This window comes from Alligator mississippiensis, chromosome 1, assembly GCF_030867095.1.
Source record: "Alligator mississippiensis isolate rAllMis1 chromosome 1, rAllMis1, whole genome shotgun sequence".
Taxonomy (NCBI): domain Eukaryota; kingdom Metazoa; phylum Chordata; order Crocodylia; family Alligatoridae; genus Alligator; species Alligator mississippiensis.
This window is the reverse complement of record NC_081824.1, coordinates 169,993,098-170,010,593: the sequence shown is the minus strand read 5'-3', so window position 1 is coordinate 170,010,593 and position 17,496 is coordinate 169,993,098. Positions and strand designations below refer to the sequence as shown.

The window sequence follows — 17,496 nt, the reverse complement described above, 5'->3', positions numbered from 1 at the left end:
CTTCTGCCTCTCCTGCTCTTCCTTCAGAGGGAAGAGTTGTGGAACAAGAGCATAGCACTGAATCAAAACTACTCTCCTTTAATGGTACTAGTAGCCTGGGGCAAGTCAAAACCTTTCCAACTTCACTTTCTTCCTGGTCAGGAAAGCCACAAATCAGATGGAGCGAGCGCCTTTGTGAACTGAAGGGCTGTATTGGTAATACTGAGACAACTAAAGCAGAGAAATCAACACAGTGATATAGAGCCTGATACAATGTGCAATTAACACACATACACATTCTCTTCAATGAGGCACTTGTCCTTGTGCCCTGGAGCCAGTGGGAGGATAGCTCAGACCACTTTCACCAAAGCCAAGGTTTCTACTAGCCCCTTTGATGCAGAGTCATTTGTATGAGATGAAGCCCCTCCCTTACCCATACTAGGGCTGAGCTGCTGTAACACACCAATAATGGGCATGCAGAAGTCTGATCCATCAGAAGTCCTGGCTTTTGAACAGAACAGTTCCTTCAAGGCATTTTGAAGCATAACCCTGACCTCCCAGGCTAAGATGAGGAATAGGAATGGGAGTGTCTGGACTTGGAGATGACAAGTGATATAACACCTTTCCCCAACAGCACTCCTTCCATGTTTGCCCTATAGAAATGTGCTGACCTGCCCTCCCACAAGGGGTTGGGAGCTGTTTCAGTGCATCCAAAAAAATAAAACGAAATTAAAAAACAAACAAACCAGGCGATAAAAGCAGAAGGAGGCTGGGGCACAAGGGAAATCAGGAAGCATCTGTAAAACCAGCCTGCAGGCAAGTGCATTTCCTTCATTGCTTTACTTACACTGGAGAGCTGCACTGTACACAGTGTACTGCCGTGATACGCTCCATACCCACCCATACAGGAAGGCCAAGGCCCTGTGTGGGGGAGCCAGGCCCCTGAGGGTGCAGAAGACGTGTATTGCAATGAAACACCATGGGAAAGGGAATGGCTTCTGACAAACTGGCCTGCTGGCATTATGTCAACCTCAGGGCATTTGTTAGAAGCACCAAACAACAAATGAAGAGTTTAAAAAGCCAGAAGCACAAAGGCTGTAAAAAGTGACACAGCTTAAGATGCTATGTCTCCCACCTGCAGTCTCTTTGCTGTGTACTGTGGAAACACCTTCATTAAAACTAAAATGACCAGTAACGTAAATGCTGGGTCAAGAATTGGAGCCCTGTTACTGTGTCCCACAATATACCAAAGCTAAGCTCTGCCACATCAGGGTACTATGTGGCCCCATGTATGCTTTGGAAGATGTATCCATGATCTGGGCTTGCTGGTGGCCAGAGAGGAAGAGTGTAGTTGGCTTTCATGGAAAGGCCACCCCATCCCCAACCCACCGTGCTCCCCTGAAGCTTGGAAGGGAGGCAACATCTGCCTGTGTGAGGGCAGAAGGTTTCTCTGCAGGAAGCACCCAAGAATAACATGGGCTCTGATCATTTCTACAGCTGACTGACACTTCAGCTTTCTCCAGTCTCTGTGCCGTGATGGCCAAAGGTCAGCATTAACCCCAGGCTGAGAAAGCTGTGTAGAGTCACCAGTCTACAGCAAGCAAGTCTGAACACAGATCAATGTTACAAAGTAAGAGTAACAAAGCCAGCAGTGATTAAACTCAAGTACAAGCAATGAGGGGATGACCAAATGGATGCTTGAATACAAACCAATTGTATAGATACAGGAAGGGCTGCAAGCTTGGATATTAAACTGATTTACTTAGGCTCTGTTTAGACAATGCTGCAGAGATACCCGAGACCAGAAGAAGTACAGCTAGGTTAACCGCACGGGCAAATCAGCCATGCAAGTACTGCTTCTGGTACATGAACTAACACTTTCAGCGCCTACCTGGGTATCTCTACATGGCACTGCATGGTGCTGTACTGGCACAGCTTTGGGGTGAAATCCCCTCTGTACAGAAAAAACAGCACAAGGTCTGTTCATTACTTATGCTGATGGCATGAGGGACTTAACGCTTAAGCCTCTTCCTGACCTCTGCCTGGGGTGAATTTCCCCCACAAGCTCATGTGTGTGCCTGACCTAGTCTTCATCCAAATCTTTCACTGGCAAGAGAAGAGGACAGGAGGTCAGAATCTAAATGGTTGCTTGGTTGCTTCTAGCTCCTAGGAGACCCACAGCGTTCTGTAAGGCACAGTTGAGGCAATCCTAGTCCAATCTGTTAAAAATAATAATTAAAAAAAAAAATACAGTGACTTTGCCACATGGCTGGTGCAGCCAGCTTGTGTGGAGGCTTCTGTCCTCTGTGGAACACCTGGCCAAAGGTGGTGCAGAAGCCCAAAGTTAAAACATGCAACATGGGTCAGCCCTGCTCTTTGCGACAGCATGGCCTACATGACATTTGGGAGCCCAGCCCAGAAACAGACTGCTGTTTCTGCTCACTGAAACATGCATGATCCTGTCTTGTCATCTGAGAGTTGTGGTTTTGTGCATTCATTCCAGATGGGACCCCAGGTCTGCACCAGACGTTGGAGTTCTGAAAGCCTATCTGGAGGTTTAAAAAAGAAAAGCTCTGGTTTTCACTACAACTGGCCTAGTTGGGCAATAGGAGCTCTCTTGACTATCCACTCCAGGCAAAATCAAATTCTCTCAATGCTCTGGGACCTTTTTAACAAGCCAGGCATGTCCTGAATTTCCTTTGAAAAACCCCATTCTTCCCTCATTCGCTTTGCCAGGAGCCCCAGGCAATGACTCTGAGCACTAACAAACAACAAAACCACCTTCATCTCAGCAGGGTCTTGTGGCATTTTTCATGAACTTGCACCTGGAAGGTTAGGCTGTGGTTACTTACTGATCTAGAGGGAATTCTTTGGGGTGACAGCTTCTGATGGTACGAGGAAGTTCCCCCTGCAGAATCAGCTTAACTCATGCTGTCTCAGTGCCACAGCTGGCACCGAACACACCAAAGCCATTTGTGCCATGGAGCTCCCCCCACCTATCACAGAGACACCCCTGGCAACTGGCCCAGCACCTCCAAAATTGAACTGCTGTAGCCACTGACAGGAGACAGCCCTCATGTCCCAAGAGCCAGTATTCCCCAATGAGACACCCCAGTGTGTGGCGTAGGCCTGCCAGGCCAAAGGAGACAGAGATGGTTGCTGGGATCACTGCAGGGCTATTTCTATGTCACCTCTCTCTGGATCACACCTCTCCTGCAGCCCTGGCATAATCCTGCCATTTCCTCTGTGCTGCCAGAGAGCCAGATGCAGTCTCCAAATTGCTCTGCCATACACAGGGCCACAAGCCTGGCTGTAAGTCTGAGCAGGAATGGGGAGAGCTTCCTGCACCTCAGCCTCATGCATGCAATGGGTCAGAAGAGAAGAGCAGCTGAACTCAGCTCTTCCTCTAGGGTATTCAGAACTGGTGCTGCATGGGCCAGACACCTATATACACTGGTCTCATAGCTGAAGCCTTGTTCTGCATCTTCTGAATTCCCAAATACCCAACTCCTGGGACTGCCAGCAAGTCAGTTCTCTTCTCCATGGAAGACCCACTGCTCCTGGATTGAAGACTCCCTCCTCCTGTCTCAGAGTCTCTCCAGTCTAGTCAGTCCCTGAAGAGTCCAGGCTGGGCTGGGCTCTGGGGTGGGGGGGGTCAGGGGCAGTGTGCCTGGATGAAGGACAGGACATCTTCCTTCGACAGCTTCTCTGCGTCTTGCCTCTTCTGCGAGTCATGCACTTTGACACCTTCCCCCCACTCCCAGAAGAGACGGCTGTAATGGCAGATGCTGTGGGCAGAGAGAATGAGATCAGGACCTTGGGAAAGAACTCACTGTAGACAGGAGCTAGAGATTCTCTTCAAAGGCAGATGGTTAGGGAGTGGGGAACACATGATATGATTTGTGGGGGTACCTCTGAGACCCAATTTATGTGGTTACTTTTTTAGCTCCTAGGACCTCTAGGGAGGGCAGAGAGAGAGATTCTGAACTACAGTCCATTTCATGAAACCAGCCTTTCTAATTCCATTCAAACCACCACAAGGGACAAACATGAGTCTGCTGAAAGGGAAGCACAATCGCTTAAGGGCATTCTTTTTTCTTCAAGTTTCTAAGAGGTAAAACAATCATGGTAACACCACTGAAGCCTATGGAAAGGCTGTTATGGAGTGCTTGGAAGGGCTGACCAGCAGCTGAGGGTCTGCAAGGAGTGATCACTGATCACTCCGGGTACAATACCCTTCTGCTTTTTCCATAGGGAGAGGCAAAGTTTTTGACAAAGGATGTCAGTTACATGGTCCCCATTTAACCGCTCTGGTTAGGGAGGAAGGTCAAGCAGCAAGTCCTAGGGACATGGGGCCTCTCTCAGCTCTGTCAGTCAGCCAGAAATACACCTTCTTCCTCAACCAGAAATAGATTCATCCCTCTCCACCTGGATACAACTCGACCACTGTGAATGAAACCAGAGCCGTTAATTGCTGCAGACACAGCAGCCTTACATTCATACAATTACTGACATTTAATATTCATAGCTTATTTAGCTGCACTGTTCTAACAGAGCGGTATTAGCATAGCGACAAGAGCATGTGTCAGTGGCTAATTACAGACACATTAGCGTTCACTAATGACAATACAACACATCCATTATGGAGTCTCTCCCCTGTCTCCACAGCTTAGCTTGGTGCTGGAAGTGTGCTGGGAGGGAGGCATGTGTGAACCAGCCTCCTTCCTGATTTGTGAGAAGGGGCAAGGAATTTGTGACAGCTTTTTCAGGGATCTAGCCAGGGAAAACTCCAAGTAGTCTCAGAGTGTTGCTGCACACTAGGAAGGAGGGGAAAGGTGAGTAAACACGAGCCTCCTTTCACAACAACCTCTGCAGAAGGGACATGATCCTGGGGCCCTTCTGCCTCTCAGCCCGGACAGTGCATCACTACACACCAATCCCCATGACAACTTACGTAAGGTTTTAGAACACATATCAAAGGAAATAATAATCAAATATATAGGGGTAAGAAGAAAATGGGACTAAAAGCAATTAGGAACGCATTTGTATAGGATGGTTTGGATAGGAGTGATCCTGCCTCCGGGAGGGGGTTGGACTAGATAACCTCTGGAGGTCCCTTCCAGGTCCTGCTTTTCTAAGATTCTGTGATTCAACATAATGCAATATCCTCCTATGACAAGATAAATGACTTCTTGGACAAGAGTTATTCAGTGGACTAAATTTATCTAGATTTAAGCTGATTTGATACCATGCCTCATGGAAAATTACGGACCAAACCAGAGAGGATGGGGATCAATACCACAACTGCAACGTGGATAAAAAGGTGGCTCAAAGGGAGACTAGAGTGGGCAATGATGAAAGCCAAGTCATCTGGCTGGAGAGCAGTTCCTAGCAATGTTCCTTAGGGATCAATCTTAGAACCTATCCCCATTTAACAATTTTATTAGAGACTTTGGTACAGGAATTTGCTGCGTCCGCATAAAATCTGCAGATGACACTACGTTTTGTAGTACTACTGGTATGGAAGAGAACCAGATTATTTTATGGGAAGATTTAAATTGGGAGTATCAAACAGCCTGCGAAGCCTCTCTGTCTGGCCCACCAGTGGGATATGAGAAGTTAGGGGGTGTGGCCTGCCACAGAATGCAGGGCCCCTTGGCCCCACTGGACCTGCTACTGCAGCTGGCCCCAGACCCCAGTTGTGTCCCCAGACCTTGCTGGACCCAGGTTTTGGGACCCCCTGCCACTTCTGGAACTGCTGCCATCGGAACCTTTGTTGCCTCTGGATCTGCTGTTATGGGGGCCACAGCAGTCACCCCTGTGTCCCAGGCTGGATCTGGGCTGTAAGGAGCCTCATCATCTAGATCTAGCTGGGGACCCAGGTGAGTTTGACACTGTTGCTTTAGATAACCTGGTAGAGTACGACATTTACCAATGGTAAAAAGTGTAACATCATATACTTAGGGTGAATAAAACCTCCTTGGGATATCACAGAATCGTAGAAAAGCGAAGCAAGAAGGGCCCTCAAGAGGTCATCTAAGTCCAACCCCCTGCTCAAGGCAGGATCCTCCCTGACTCAACCACCCCAGCCAAGTGTCTAACATGGTCTTAAAAATGCCCAAGGATGAAAATTTTGCAACCTCTGTTGCAATGCTTGACCACCCTCATAGTCTGTTCTTCCTGATCTCCAACCTAAACTTCCACTGTTGTAGTTTGAAGCCATTGCTCCTTCTGTCCCTTGTGGCCAAAGAGATTAGTCTATGGATAGATAAGGAACCTAAGTACAAGCCACAGACTCATTACAAGTTCCCCCACAGGATTCCAGGAGCAGTCTGTGGAGGAGCACTGCTTGTCAGGACAAATATACAGCTTCCCACTACCTCTATGATGTGAAGCCTGATATTTGTCAGACACATGCAGGGCAACAGCCTGATAAAAAGGGCAAAGCATGGGACTGGGTTGTGGCACCCTTCTGGGGCTCAGCTGTACAGGCTGCTGAACTGGTACTTACTGAAATGGTGCAATGGATTCAGGAGGGAGGTCATATGTGGAGTCCTTGGTCATCTTGTTAAAGAAAAATTTTCTCTTGGAGTTCTTGCTATACGCCATTGTCCAAGGATCTTGGGGAAAAAGCCATGGGGATCAGACAGACATCAGGATGACAAAAGTAGTATATCAAAGTGCGGGTGGTCTGGGAAACTAAACTGGAGATCCTCCATCTTCCCCTTCCAAAAGGCTCTTTTGTATCCAAACTGTTCTCAACTGAGGAAGCACCCCCCATGGCTCCACATGCCCAGCCCAGGCCCAGCTATTTCCTCTGGAGAGAACCTTTCCAATTAGGCAATCTGATCTCAAGAAGCAGTCACTATACACCTAAACAAAAATTCCAATGTGGCAGGTAATCCAACCACAGTGGCTGCCATCTTCATCCCAACACTACCTGCTCCAACCCAATCAAAGCCGGACACAGGTCATACTCAGTCCTTTGGTAACACCACTGATACCCCTGGAGGTAAGGGCAGAGTACAGCTTGGCCCCATATTTTTAAAGAATAAAATTCCTTCCTTCCCCCAAAAGCAGTGAAGAAAGAGGGCAGCAGGGCTCTTCCTACCATTCACAGTCCTAACAATGTAGAGTCCTGTGGGTACAAAGTGCCTGTCGTCCCGGCCAGTGTAGGACAGCCGTGGTATCCCACCCGAACTCTTGATAATCTTCATCTCTAACCTGGGCATCCAAAGACAGACAGAAATCATACCCATGCATAAAGACATGCTCTAAGATGATGCACTGGAATCAGGGCCACTCCACACATGCAGGTAAAGGCACAATGGGCTCTAACATGCGATCCACATAATATGCCTCCTGCCATGCCACATACATATGACAGGAGGCATCACCGTGGGATCCAGCATCAGATCCTGTCATGCCTTACTGCCAGAACAGCATTCCAGGCTCCCCCTGCACTGGCAAATAGCAAGCTTCCACAGCTCCAAGACCAGCAGCTGACAAGACTCTCAGCCCTGGCTGCACCCCACAGCTGCTGGGACCACGAGTCCCACAGCTGATGGAACTTGTAGTCCCAGCAGTGCATGGGTCCCCCCATAGCTGGGACATTACAGTAGCTGAGGTCTCCCAGCTACAGGCACAGGCTACATGTGCAAATTAATGCAGCTATAGAAACCATCTATAAAGTTATTACACATTTTACAGCAATAACTTTATAGCTAGCTGGCCATTTTTAAGGCACAACAGTTAATTTGCACATGTAGCCAGTCTAAATTAATTGCACAATTAACCAGATAATTGCGTAATAGATGTAACATGTAGAGTGGGCCTCAGACACTGCTGCATTTGATAGAACACCCCGGGGGGAGACCTCTGTACACACAGAACAGCACAAGGGAGTCAATGCTGGGGAAGGGGCATCCTGATGCTTCACGGCTGCTCCCACGTGGGTTCCCAGGGCAGGTGCATGCAAACTGCAAATCACTCAAGCAGCCAATATTCCTGCTGGCCTACCACAAGGGCAGCATTTTTTTCTCTCATATGCCAAGGGAAAGGGAATGGATCTATTGGGGCCTTGGAATAGCTCCTACTGCTGGGACAAAACTAAGTGCACTGACACCTGCTGGTACTAGGAAGCTGACAAGACTTGATTCCTAGCACAGTACTGAGCAGGGTAACACCCCAATGGTGCACGGGATATTGCCACAATGAGTGACCACAGGGTCCACAATAAAAGGTCCAGCAGGCATCCCCAAATCCCTCCCCATTCTTTACTGACAAACGGAGGCGGTGGCTAACCCTGGGTAGTTAGGAAGCGTCTCAATGCTCCCAATTACTGACCTTACAAAAATCTTCTCCATCTCCTCTAGTCTGTACACTTCCTTCACACTGTGGGTGGGGGAGAGGAGAGAAATGTTCAGAGGTTAGATTTATCCCACCTTTCTCAACCAGGCCCTGTTGTGCGTGCTGCTACAGACCCTTACAGTGCAAAGCAGGCAGGTACAGCTAAGGTTCACCCTGCTCCTCAATTTCATCCCCTGGAAGACTGCTCCTCCCAGCGCACAGGAGACTGATTCCTGCACCACTCACAGCTCAGTCCATGTAGGCAGCATGTAGAGGCCTTGTTCTCACTGCTACGAGAACTGCATTTTTTTACCTCAGACAAACAGAAGAAATTTGTAGCAAAACCCAGGCACTTCAGTTTTACTGTGAGGTGAATTCACTCAGGTCTGCCCCAGGCAGAAGCGCAGTGCTGGTCTTGTGATAAAGCTGAAGTGCCTGGTCTTCACTGTGCATTACCCATGGGACAGCAACAGCTTATGCAGAGACAAGAAGCCCAGAGTCATCATTCTCCTGCTCTGAAATCAGCCCAAATTATTTCAAGCCACTTCCACTCCATTTACCTTGGGGATCTCCGAGGCAAAGACATCCAGAGAAACCTTTTCTACAAATGCAGCCCACTCCACACTGCCACCCCTTCAAGTCTCCCTCCTCACACAGCACTACAAGTGCCAGGCTTCCAGAGACAGAGATTTAAAGTCCCCACAGCAAAAGCCATATTACTGAGGCGGCCTCTCTACAGCCTGAGAACACTTCTCCCACCCCAACAGCTTGCAATTCTCCCTGCCAGCATCATGGACACCCTGGCTGAAGCCACAGGCTGTCTGCAATAGCATTAACTAAGACATGCTTGCCATCCACCATGAAGCCACTGCTCTCAGACTTCTACCCACACTCTCCCCCACCCTTGCTGACAACTCCCCCCTCAGTGCCTGACCTCTCCCTCACTCAGATCCCTGTTCTATGTCCTCATCCTAACACATGGCACACAAAGCCACTGAGAAACAAAACTGAGGCTTAAAGTGGTGGCTCTCAAAACCTTAAATAGCTTTCCTTTTTAAGCGATTCAGAGCCAGCCAGCTAGCAGCACTGCTAGATTCAGTAGCCGCATGAACTTACTACTATTTCCCCTCCCCCTGCTCCTTACACTCCCCTGTTGTGGCTTGTCCCCTGCTCTACAGTGCAGATTCTCTCTTCCCATCTGAAGTTCAGCACAATGAGGCTCCGATCATCTGGGCCCTCCGCATACCACCCAAAGGACAGGAGGTCAACGAACAGACAAAGCTGGAGCGAGCACTATGCCAATAATTTATCTGGGAGTGTTTTCCATCTGAATGAAAGCTCAAGAATATGTCTAAAGCCTTATCCTCAGATTAATCCTATGGAGATCACAGGCTCTGCTGACACTCAGGAATAGTCCCTATTCAGTTTGTAGTGGTCAGCAATCAGTGTGGCTGTACCCCTCCTGCCACCTCAATGGAGACAAGGGGGGGGGAAAGGACTTTGCATTTATTGAGTTAATTGAGGCTTATGCCCAATTACAAGAATGTCCTTGATATCAGCACTGGCTACTCCTGGTACGTACAAGGCAGATTTATCTGTAATCTTCAAAAAATTAATCTGAGGGTACCAAGAACAACAGTCACCCATGTCATCTCTGAAATTTAAAAGAGGACTCCTCACCACCTAGCTGATATGACAGTCTATAACAGAGATTCTCTCAACTGGGGTTCTGTGACAACTTGAGAGCATCATGGGATGCCATGCAATGTTAGCACTGTTAGGTGTGCAAACATGATTCAATAGATAAACCCAGAGATTTCAAGGAATCTTGAACTAGGAATCCATAATGTTAAAACCATTCTGATCTGGTGTGGTCTGAGTTCTCTGCAACAGAAGAACTGCTCCGTTAATTGTTCTGTAGTCAAAAAGAGTGCAAGCTAAGAGCTGACATTTTTGGAGGGGTGCCTCAAGTCTAAAAAGGTGAAAAACACTCATCTATAAGCTCTCATGACCTTCATCCTTCTGCAAACTGACCCCAGCAGCCCAAAAGCGAGAGGCACACTCACTCACCGAATGGGGTTCATATCTGGCCGGCTAGGTTTAGAAACAGCTTTGACAAACTTCTCTGCGAGCTGAATCCTGGAACAAAAAGGAAAAAGAAAGAGTTCTGTGGTTAGCAATGGCTCATACAGAGGAACTAGGGAGTATCCCCAGAACACAGCAGAGCACTGATGAGCCCTTTCCATACACAACACACTGCCCTGTGCGACACTACCACCAGCCTAGCATACCCAAGAATTCGCCTTTACTCAGTGCCCCTGCTCTATATTGATCAAAGTAGCAGCTGCTGGGCTCATTCAGTAGGGGTGGCTCCCCAAAGGCTGTTTGACAGGCTTCATCCAATAATGTATATACCCCACATGCTGCTGAGCCCAAGCATTAAACAGGGGAGCAGAAGTGGCCAGGATGCTAGTGAGGAAAAGACTTCTCCACTCTGCAAGTCCCAACCCTGCCCCCTCAGACTCCTGGGGATGCTAAACCTATCCTTTTTGTGGCTGACTCATGCCAGCCTTGTCTACACTTGCTTCTGCCATCAGAGCTTCTAAAGACAGAAAGGAAATGCCACCACTAAGTCACCAAAGAATAGGGGCTTTGTTTTTCTCAGCAGCTGCGCCAACAGTCTGTGAAGTGCCCCTCTGGGAAGGAACCAGCTGTTGAAGGGACCATGGCAGTCAGCAGAAGGCACAGGAGAGTCTACAAGAACCTTCTGCCAGCTACTGGACAGCAGAAACACTCTCATTCTGTTGGCAAAGTCAAGATTTCTCTGTTGCAGGGGAGCTGTGGCTGTGGACACTCAAACTGTCACCAGCAAAACTAATGCAATTGTGTAGCATAGGCAAGGCCTAAGGTGGGAATCAGGCCTTCTCTGATCCACAAAGGGAGTGGGGAAAAATAGACTGAATCACTTATGTGCCAGGCCTCAGCCTTATTCACCCACATCAGCTAGGCATCCCTGGATCCCTGTGGACTTTGCTTTGCCATTTGCCTATTTCCTGCACTAAAAGAGTTTCAAGACAGCTCTCAGCATGTAGCTAGGTCCTAAAGCCCCACCTACCGCTGGTTAAAGTGCTGCTCTCGGACATCATGGCCATTCAACACCAAGACATCCAGGATGTGGATAGCACCAATTTTTCGTTGGGCTTTCCCCTGGGGAAAGAAACACAGCAAGTTACTCTGCAGACTCTGGCTGGTAGCCTGTCTTCATTATGCACAACAGAACCATCTGCAATCTACCTTCCCCCTTGTGCCATCCCACTAACTCCAGAGGGCAAAAACCTCACCTCCTTTTACCAGGACACACACTTCTGCTGTAGGCTCCCTGCCCAGAGCAAATTCACAGGGGCTCACTCACCTATTATCTTTCATCAAAGCCATACAAGTCAAATATACCCATTCATCTGGGAATGGCTGGACAACTCTCTATGGAGTCCATCACCCCTGGTATAGGCCAGCTTCAGGTCACTACAGTGCCCACAAGAGTACTCCACTCCTGCAGCTCAGCATGCTATAGCACTGGATCTGCTCTGTCAGGCCCAGGGCAGTGAGATTCAGAGCGAACCAAGGCCACACATTACAGAGAAGCCCCAAGGCTCACCCATGAGTCTGCTTGTACAAGGTTGCAATCACTCTCAGGGAGATCAAATATAACCTGAAGGAAATCCAGTTCAGCTGCTGCTTCATCTACTGGTACTTTTTATGGCATTTAGACCAGTTTGTAGCATTACCGGAGGGGTGTCAAAGAGACAGAGCCAAACTGCAGAGGCCTATCATCAGCTGGCTACAATGCTTGTGGGTCTTGGACTGGCCCCACGTGCCAGCCCTGGCCCCATGCACTGCACAGCAGAGCCAGTCCAGGGTGCAAGCTGTATGCAGAGCCTGCACTGTACTGACTCTGCATATTGAATCTGGAGCCAGTCCAGATCAAGCCCAGAGACCAATCCCGCACACCAGACTCAGTGTGCAGGGCCAGTCTGGCACAGGCACCACATACTGCACATGGAGCCAATCTGTGGGCCCTATCCAGCCTGCAGTGCTGGATGAGTTTAATACCCCTGCACTATAATGCCGCACATCATCCATCTGCTCAGTTCTTATAGCACTTTTAAACTACTGGAAGCGCTACAAATGTTATGTCTGACCATATCCTTAGGGTCAATTCCTTGCTGCAATGCATTCAACATGACAAGAAGTCATCTATGGATACCACATATCACTAGGACTGAATAGGGAGAAAAGAGCTTAACCCAAAATAGCATCCCTGGGAGTCCCAAGCCAAGCCCCTGCACCATCACATTTACCATGTAATACTCGCAAGAAATGGAAGTGCTGGCAGACAATGTCCCTTATATAAGAAGGAATGGCTTCCCACCTCTCCTTTTAGCTCATGAACAATCTCCACAGAGAGCAGGGTGTCCCGTGGCAGCTCAGTTTTCAAGTCCAGCTTTGTCCAGCGGTCCGACTGGCGACCGTCCCAGGTGTAGATTTGGGACTTCTGTGGACCAAAGAGGAACGAGTCAGAGTTAAATTCATCCAGGATTGAGGAAACCTCTCTCTGCCTTAAATGAACTGTATCCCCAAAGTCCTCCCTACTGACAGCAGTGGGCACTTTAAGTGATTTGTCAAGAAAGAAGCTTACATCTCTGGTAATAAGGCACCAGAACACTGATCCGAGCTCTATTCATTTGGCAAGTTCTCGTCACATCCTCGCAAGAGGAACCAAAAGGGAGAAGATAACCTTGGGGGGTGCAGGGGAGAATCAGATGCTGAGATAGTGGATGCAGCATTCTCTTCAATGCAAGGTTAAAAGCGAAGGATTATTTATCATAGGAAGCAGAAGATTAAATAGACAGCAGAGAGAAAAAAAGGAATAGGAAATAACTAGCAGTCTTTAGTAATGTTGATGAGACTCCCTGTGTTACCAGGGCAAAAAAGAGCAGGGTGGAATTACAAAGCAACATGCTAGAAACAGATTGTAACAGCACTGGTGGCATAATTAACCAGTGGAACTTCCTGCTGCAGGGCGCAACAGTTCTTGGCACTTACCCCCAGCCCTAGCAGGAACTTTTGTTCACTTCCAGACACCATACATCTGTAGTCAAACACGGGACGGATCTTCTCCAGAGTTTTTGAGGTGAGCAGTGTTGGTTTGTAACTGAAGACATCAATTTCTGTGCCCTTTAGTGCAAAGTCAGGAGAAAGATGAATGACATGATGCAGATACAGCAGAACCCAGGTCATTTGCTTCTGGGTTAGTTCACAGTGGATTTCTAAAGTAAGGACAAGCTTTTACCATAAAAGGTGCCACCTCTCCACTCAGAGGGAGGACAGTAGCAGGTCTGCACAGCTGATCAGCACCCTTTGAAATAAAAACTGGACTCCCCCCCCCCCACCCCGTACAGCTGTTCACCGCATCACTCCCAGCTAGACTGCAAACCCCACTGTCACAGGGAAGTCAGAACCCTAGCCCTGTAAAGAATCTGGGCTCTACTCTGCTATGAAAAACACAGCATTTTGGAAGACCACATTTTCAGTTATCAATGCAAACTCCGGCACAGCTAATAAGCAAAGATGCTTTTCGTACTAACGGGACTTAGTTTAGGTTTCGAGCACATTGAAATCAGACAGAAACCAAGTGGAAGGCCTGAGAGAAACTGGACAGCTGCAGAGGTCACGAGTTCAGCCCACAACGGCAGTCAGCTGTACCAAGCATCTATTTCCAATGGTTTGCTGCACTCCTTTAGGGTGTGCCAAAGAAAGGGTGTGGAGGGAAAAGGAAAGCTTGGTTATAGTTATTTACATGCCTGGTGCAGAAACAGGGCTCAAAGCTGAAGACATTCCTTTAGACAGAAAGGGATTCCTTCTCTCTTCAGTCTTGCTGGATGAAGTTAGCCAAAATCACCCTCTCCTTCCCAGCTACACTAGGTGCAGCCCTCATTCTCCCCCCGCCCCCGTCACACTACACAGGGAAGGGAATCTATGTCTCTGGGGCTCAGAAGCGGAATAAGCTTTAATGAAAACATGCTCAGAGGAAGGGAGCTGGGTCTATAAGGAACACGTGGGAACGCTCACAGCTTTGTCAAGGGGGACAGCAACAACTGGCTCCCTCACAGAGCTCAGCTTTCACTATGTACTGTCACAATTCAGCATTTCAATGACAGGAGAGCAGCATATACCTTGGTGAGACAGGGACAGCCAAGGGCATGAAAGGACCTCAGGGCAATCCAAGCTTTGCTTTGAGCTCAGAAAAAAAAGCACCATCTTCTGATATTCCTTTACCCAGCAACAGGTTTTCTCCTGCCAAGACCCTCTTACACTCCCAGCTCCCAGACAGTGTGGGGGCCACCCCACCGCAGGCTGCTGTTGGTCATCCAACACAATCTGTGCATTTGCTCCCATGGGAAGTAAAGGAAGCCTCTCCAGAAATGCCGTCATTTCGAACCAGTCTATTTAGGACTTATCACCAAGCAAGTTCTAGACAACATATGTAACCCAGCTCCAGCTCCGATGAGCAATTTTAAGCAGTTCACCCCAGTATTTAGAACAAACTGTAGTTCAGGATCTCACCTGGATGAGCTCAAAGAACTTGGACTTGGGATCAGATGATGATGGAGCAACTCGAGCCTGATCTGGGATCTAAAACAAACAAAAAAAAAGGCTCGACAATGAGTCTCATGCCTGTTCTGCATGGACATGTTCTCAAGGTCAGCAAGGCCTAGGCTCTGCTTCCAACAAAGACACTCTGATTCCTGATAACCAAACTCTCGGCATGCACACTGCTGATGCCCACAACAAGGTAAAGGCAGAAAGTATATAAAACAGATTGGGCCTGATAAACGGACATAGCATGTCTTATAGGATATGATGGAGGGTTTTAAGGGGTCTAGACTGTAACTTTTCACGATCTACCATGTTTACTCGATTCCAAGACGAGGTCTCCCTGCCATTTAACATGGGGGGGTGGGGGAGGTCCCTCATTTTGGAACTGAGTATGAGAAGTAGGGACCAGACTAGAGGTGGTGTGGGGGCAGGCAGTTACTGCATCTTCAGCTCTGACCTAGAGCCAGGACCAGAGCTGCAGCTGCACCCTGCCATCTCCCCACCCCTCTCCCTACCTTGCACCCTCTTTCCTCCCCCCACACTTATCAGGACCACTTTTAGAGCTGACGTATCTTTACATGCATTGCCCCAGATGTACCCAGTAATATTAACCTTGTCCTGACCCACAGGAAATGCATTAATGCTCTTGGCTGGAGTAACTCAACCTATCCCTTCCCACATCGCACTACAGTAGGAAAGCAATCCATGACCCCCTTGTTCAGCAGCATTACTCACCCCCCACAGCCGGAGGCACTCCTTCCGAATTTCAGCCTGCCGTGGCTCGAACAGGGTCCTAGACAAAGTAAAAGCCAGCAGATGACTTCCAGTAAAAGCATTAATATGCTCAGAGCTATCAGCCCCCTCAGAACAAGGCATGTCACTCCTTGGTATCAACAGACCGCTGCATTCAATGGAAAGCTGTTTTCCCCCTTCCAAATTCCTGCACTAGAATCTCAATTACCCACTTACTTCCCAACCTCTCCCTGCAGAAAGCCAGCCACAGGAGGCTACTACCACCAGGCCTTCTGGGCTAAACTAGGTGTTATAAAAGCATTGTTAGGACATTAGTTTTCAAAAGTACCATGCTAATATGAACTCACTCTTTCCCCACATTCCCTTTCCCCCAGCACAGAAACGTGAAATCAAATGGTTTTGGAACTAGGATGAATTCTTAGAAGGTTCTGCCTCTCAGCTTTGCATCTGATCCATTATGTCATGCTGTCACTGGATGCCACTAGGGTAGTCAAGTAGTATAATACATGTTAATAGAAAGGGCTGTGTACCATGCTGGGCTTTAATTGACATGCCACTCCTCTATTCATTCCTGTTCTTAGAGAGACAAGCCCCATTTATGGGAACTAGGAGGTGGGTGGTCTATTTGTAGGTCCTTTCCACATGGGTGCTAACAGCAGTTCTAAACCATTCCAAGCCAAATCAGTATCCAAGCTCCATTACACATCTCAAAGCTTCCAAACAAAGCACAGGCAGTGACACTAACCAGTCTAATGATAATAAAAGCCACTAATCCTCTTCCTTTAGAGACATGGAAAGGTGGGTAAAAGTAAGGAGACCTTTGAACTCCATTATGTAAGCAAGTAACTCTGCCCAGCTCCTCAAATACTCACGTGTCCTGAACAAAGGCATGGATTTTGGCTAGGGCCTTGATCTGAACTTTACAGTGTCTGGAAGAGATAACAGGTTTCAATCAGAGAACAGGTTAGCAGCAACCCAAATTCAAAGAATGATGAAGCTGAAGACCCCTGGAGTAACTATGGGGTGACTGTGACCGATCTGTGTCACAATTCAGTTTGCCATCATGGTGGTCAGAAGGGCACTGGGAAATAGAGGGCAGCATAGCCTTTGCATTCCCATCACTGTGGGTCAATACCTCTGGAATTTTTTACAGGTAAAAGCTCACCAGCCATTTTGATCTCATGCAGAATTTCTGCCCCTGCTGGATCAGTGTGTCCCCTACAAGGTCTCTCATAACTGAGCAACCCGAGTGAAAAGCTGTCTGTGACCACAAACAGCTGCAGGGTGAAGTGGGGCCTGCCTGACTTGCTGGAACCAGGTTTCCTTCTAGCAGCATCTGCACTCACTTTTCATTTGACTGCACCATGTAGTCATAGAATTCTTGGTCGCCCTTAATCACATCCACAGGGACAACAAGATTCACATCCAGGTTGGAGTTGCGGAGCTGGTTGAGTTTGATGTTCACCATGAAGAGGTACTCCCGGACATCATCGATCCCCAGCTTTAACCCTTTGCATACTACATATCTGCAAAGCAAGCCAGAGAGTCCACTTGAAATCACCTCATCTGCACTGCCAACTTTCCTCTTTGACCTCTCCCTACCTCAGCAGCCCTCTAGCTTCCCTGAGGCCAGGATTTACTTTGCCTGATGGTACTTCCATTACAGTTCAGAGCTGTTATATATCCACTCTCCTTTTCTACTCTGTGCAGCAGTTGGAAATCCCAACTCTTTACCAAAACTCACAGCGTTGACAAGCT

The 17,496-nt window shown here is 48.1% G+C and overlaps 1 protein-coding gene across 2 annotated transcripts in view; it reads right to left on the bottom strand.

Moving 5' to 3' along the window:
- Nucleotides 1-171: 171 nt before the first annotated feature.
- The window catches only part of CMTR1 (cap methyltransferase 1), a 36,622-nt gene continuing 19,297 nt past the window's right edge, over nt 172-17,496 (bottom strand). For both annotated transcript variants that reach the window (XM_014598034.3, XM_019483030.2), the window contains 12 exons: nt 17,085-17,264; nt 16,611-16,667; nt 15,721-15,778; nt 14,953-15,021; nt 13,432-13,563; nt 12,758-12,880; nt 11,444-11,535; nt 10,399-10,467; nt 8,326-8,373; nt 7,091-7,203; nt 6,491-6,599; nt 172-3,767 (listed from right to left, as the gene is read on the bottom strand). In XM_014598034.3, the coding sequence (XP_014453520.1) occupies nt 3,635-3,767; nt 6,491-6,599; nt 7,091-7,203; nt 8,326-8,373; nt 10,399-10,467; nt 11,444-11,535; nt 12,758-12,880; nt 13,432-13,563; nt 14,953-15,021; nt 15,721-15,778; nt 16,611-16,667; nt 17,085-17,264 (1,183 nt within the window). In that variant the 3' untranslated portion in view covers nt 172-3,634. The remainder of the gene's footprint in view (nt 3,768-6,490; nt 6,600-7,090; nt 7,204-8,325; nt 8,374-10,398; nt 10,468-11,443; nt 11,536-12,757; nt 12,881-13,431; nt 13,564-14,952; nt 15,022-15,720; nt 15,779-16,610; nt 16,668-17,084; nt 17,265-17,496) is intronic.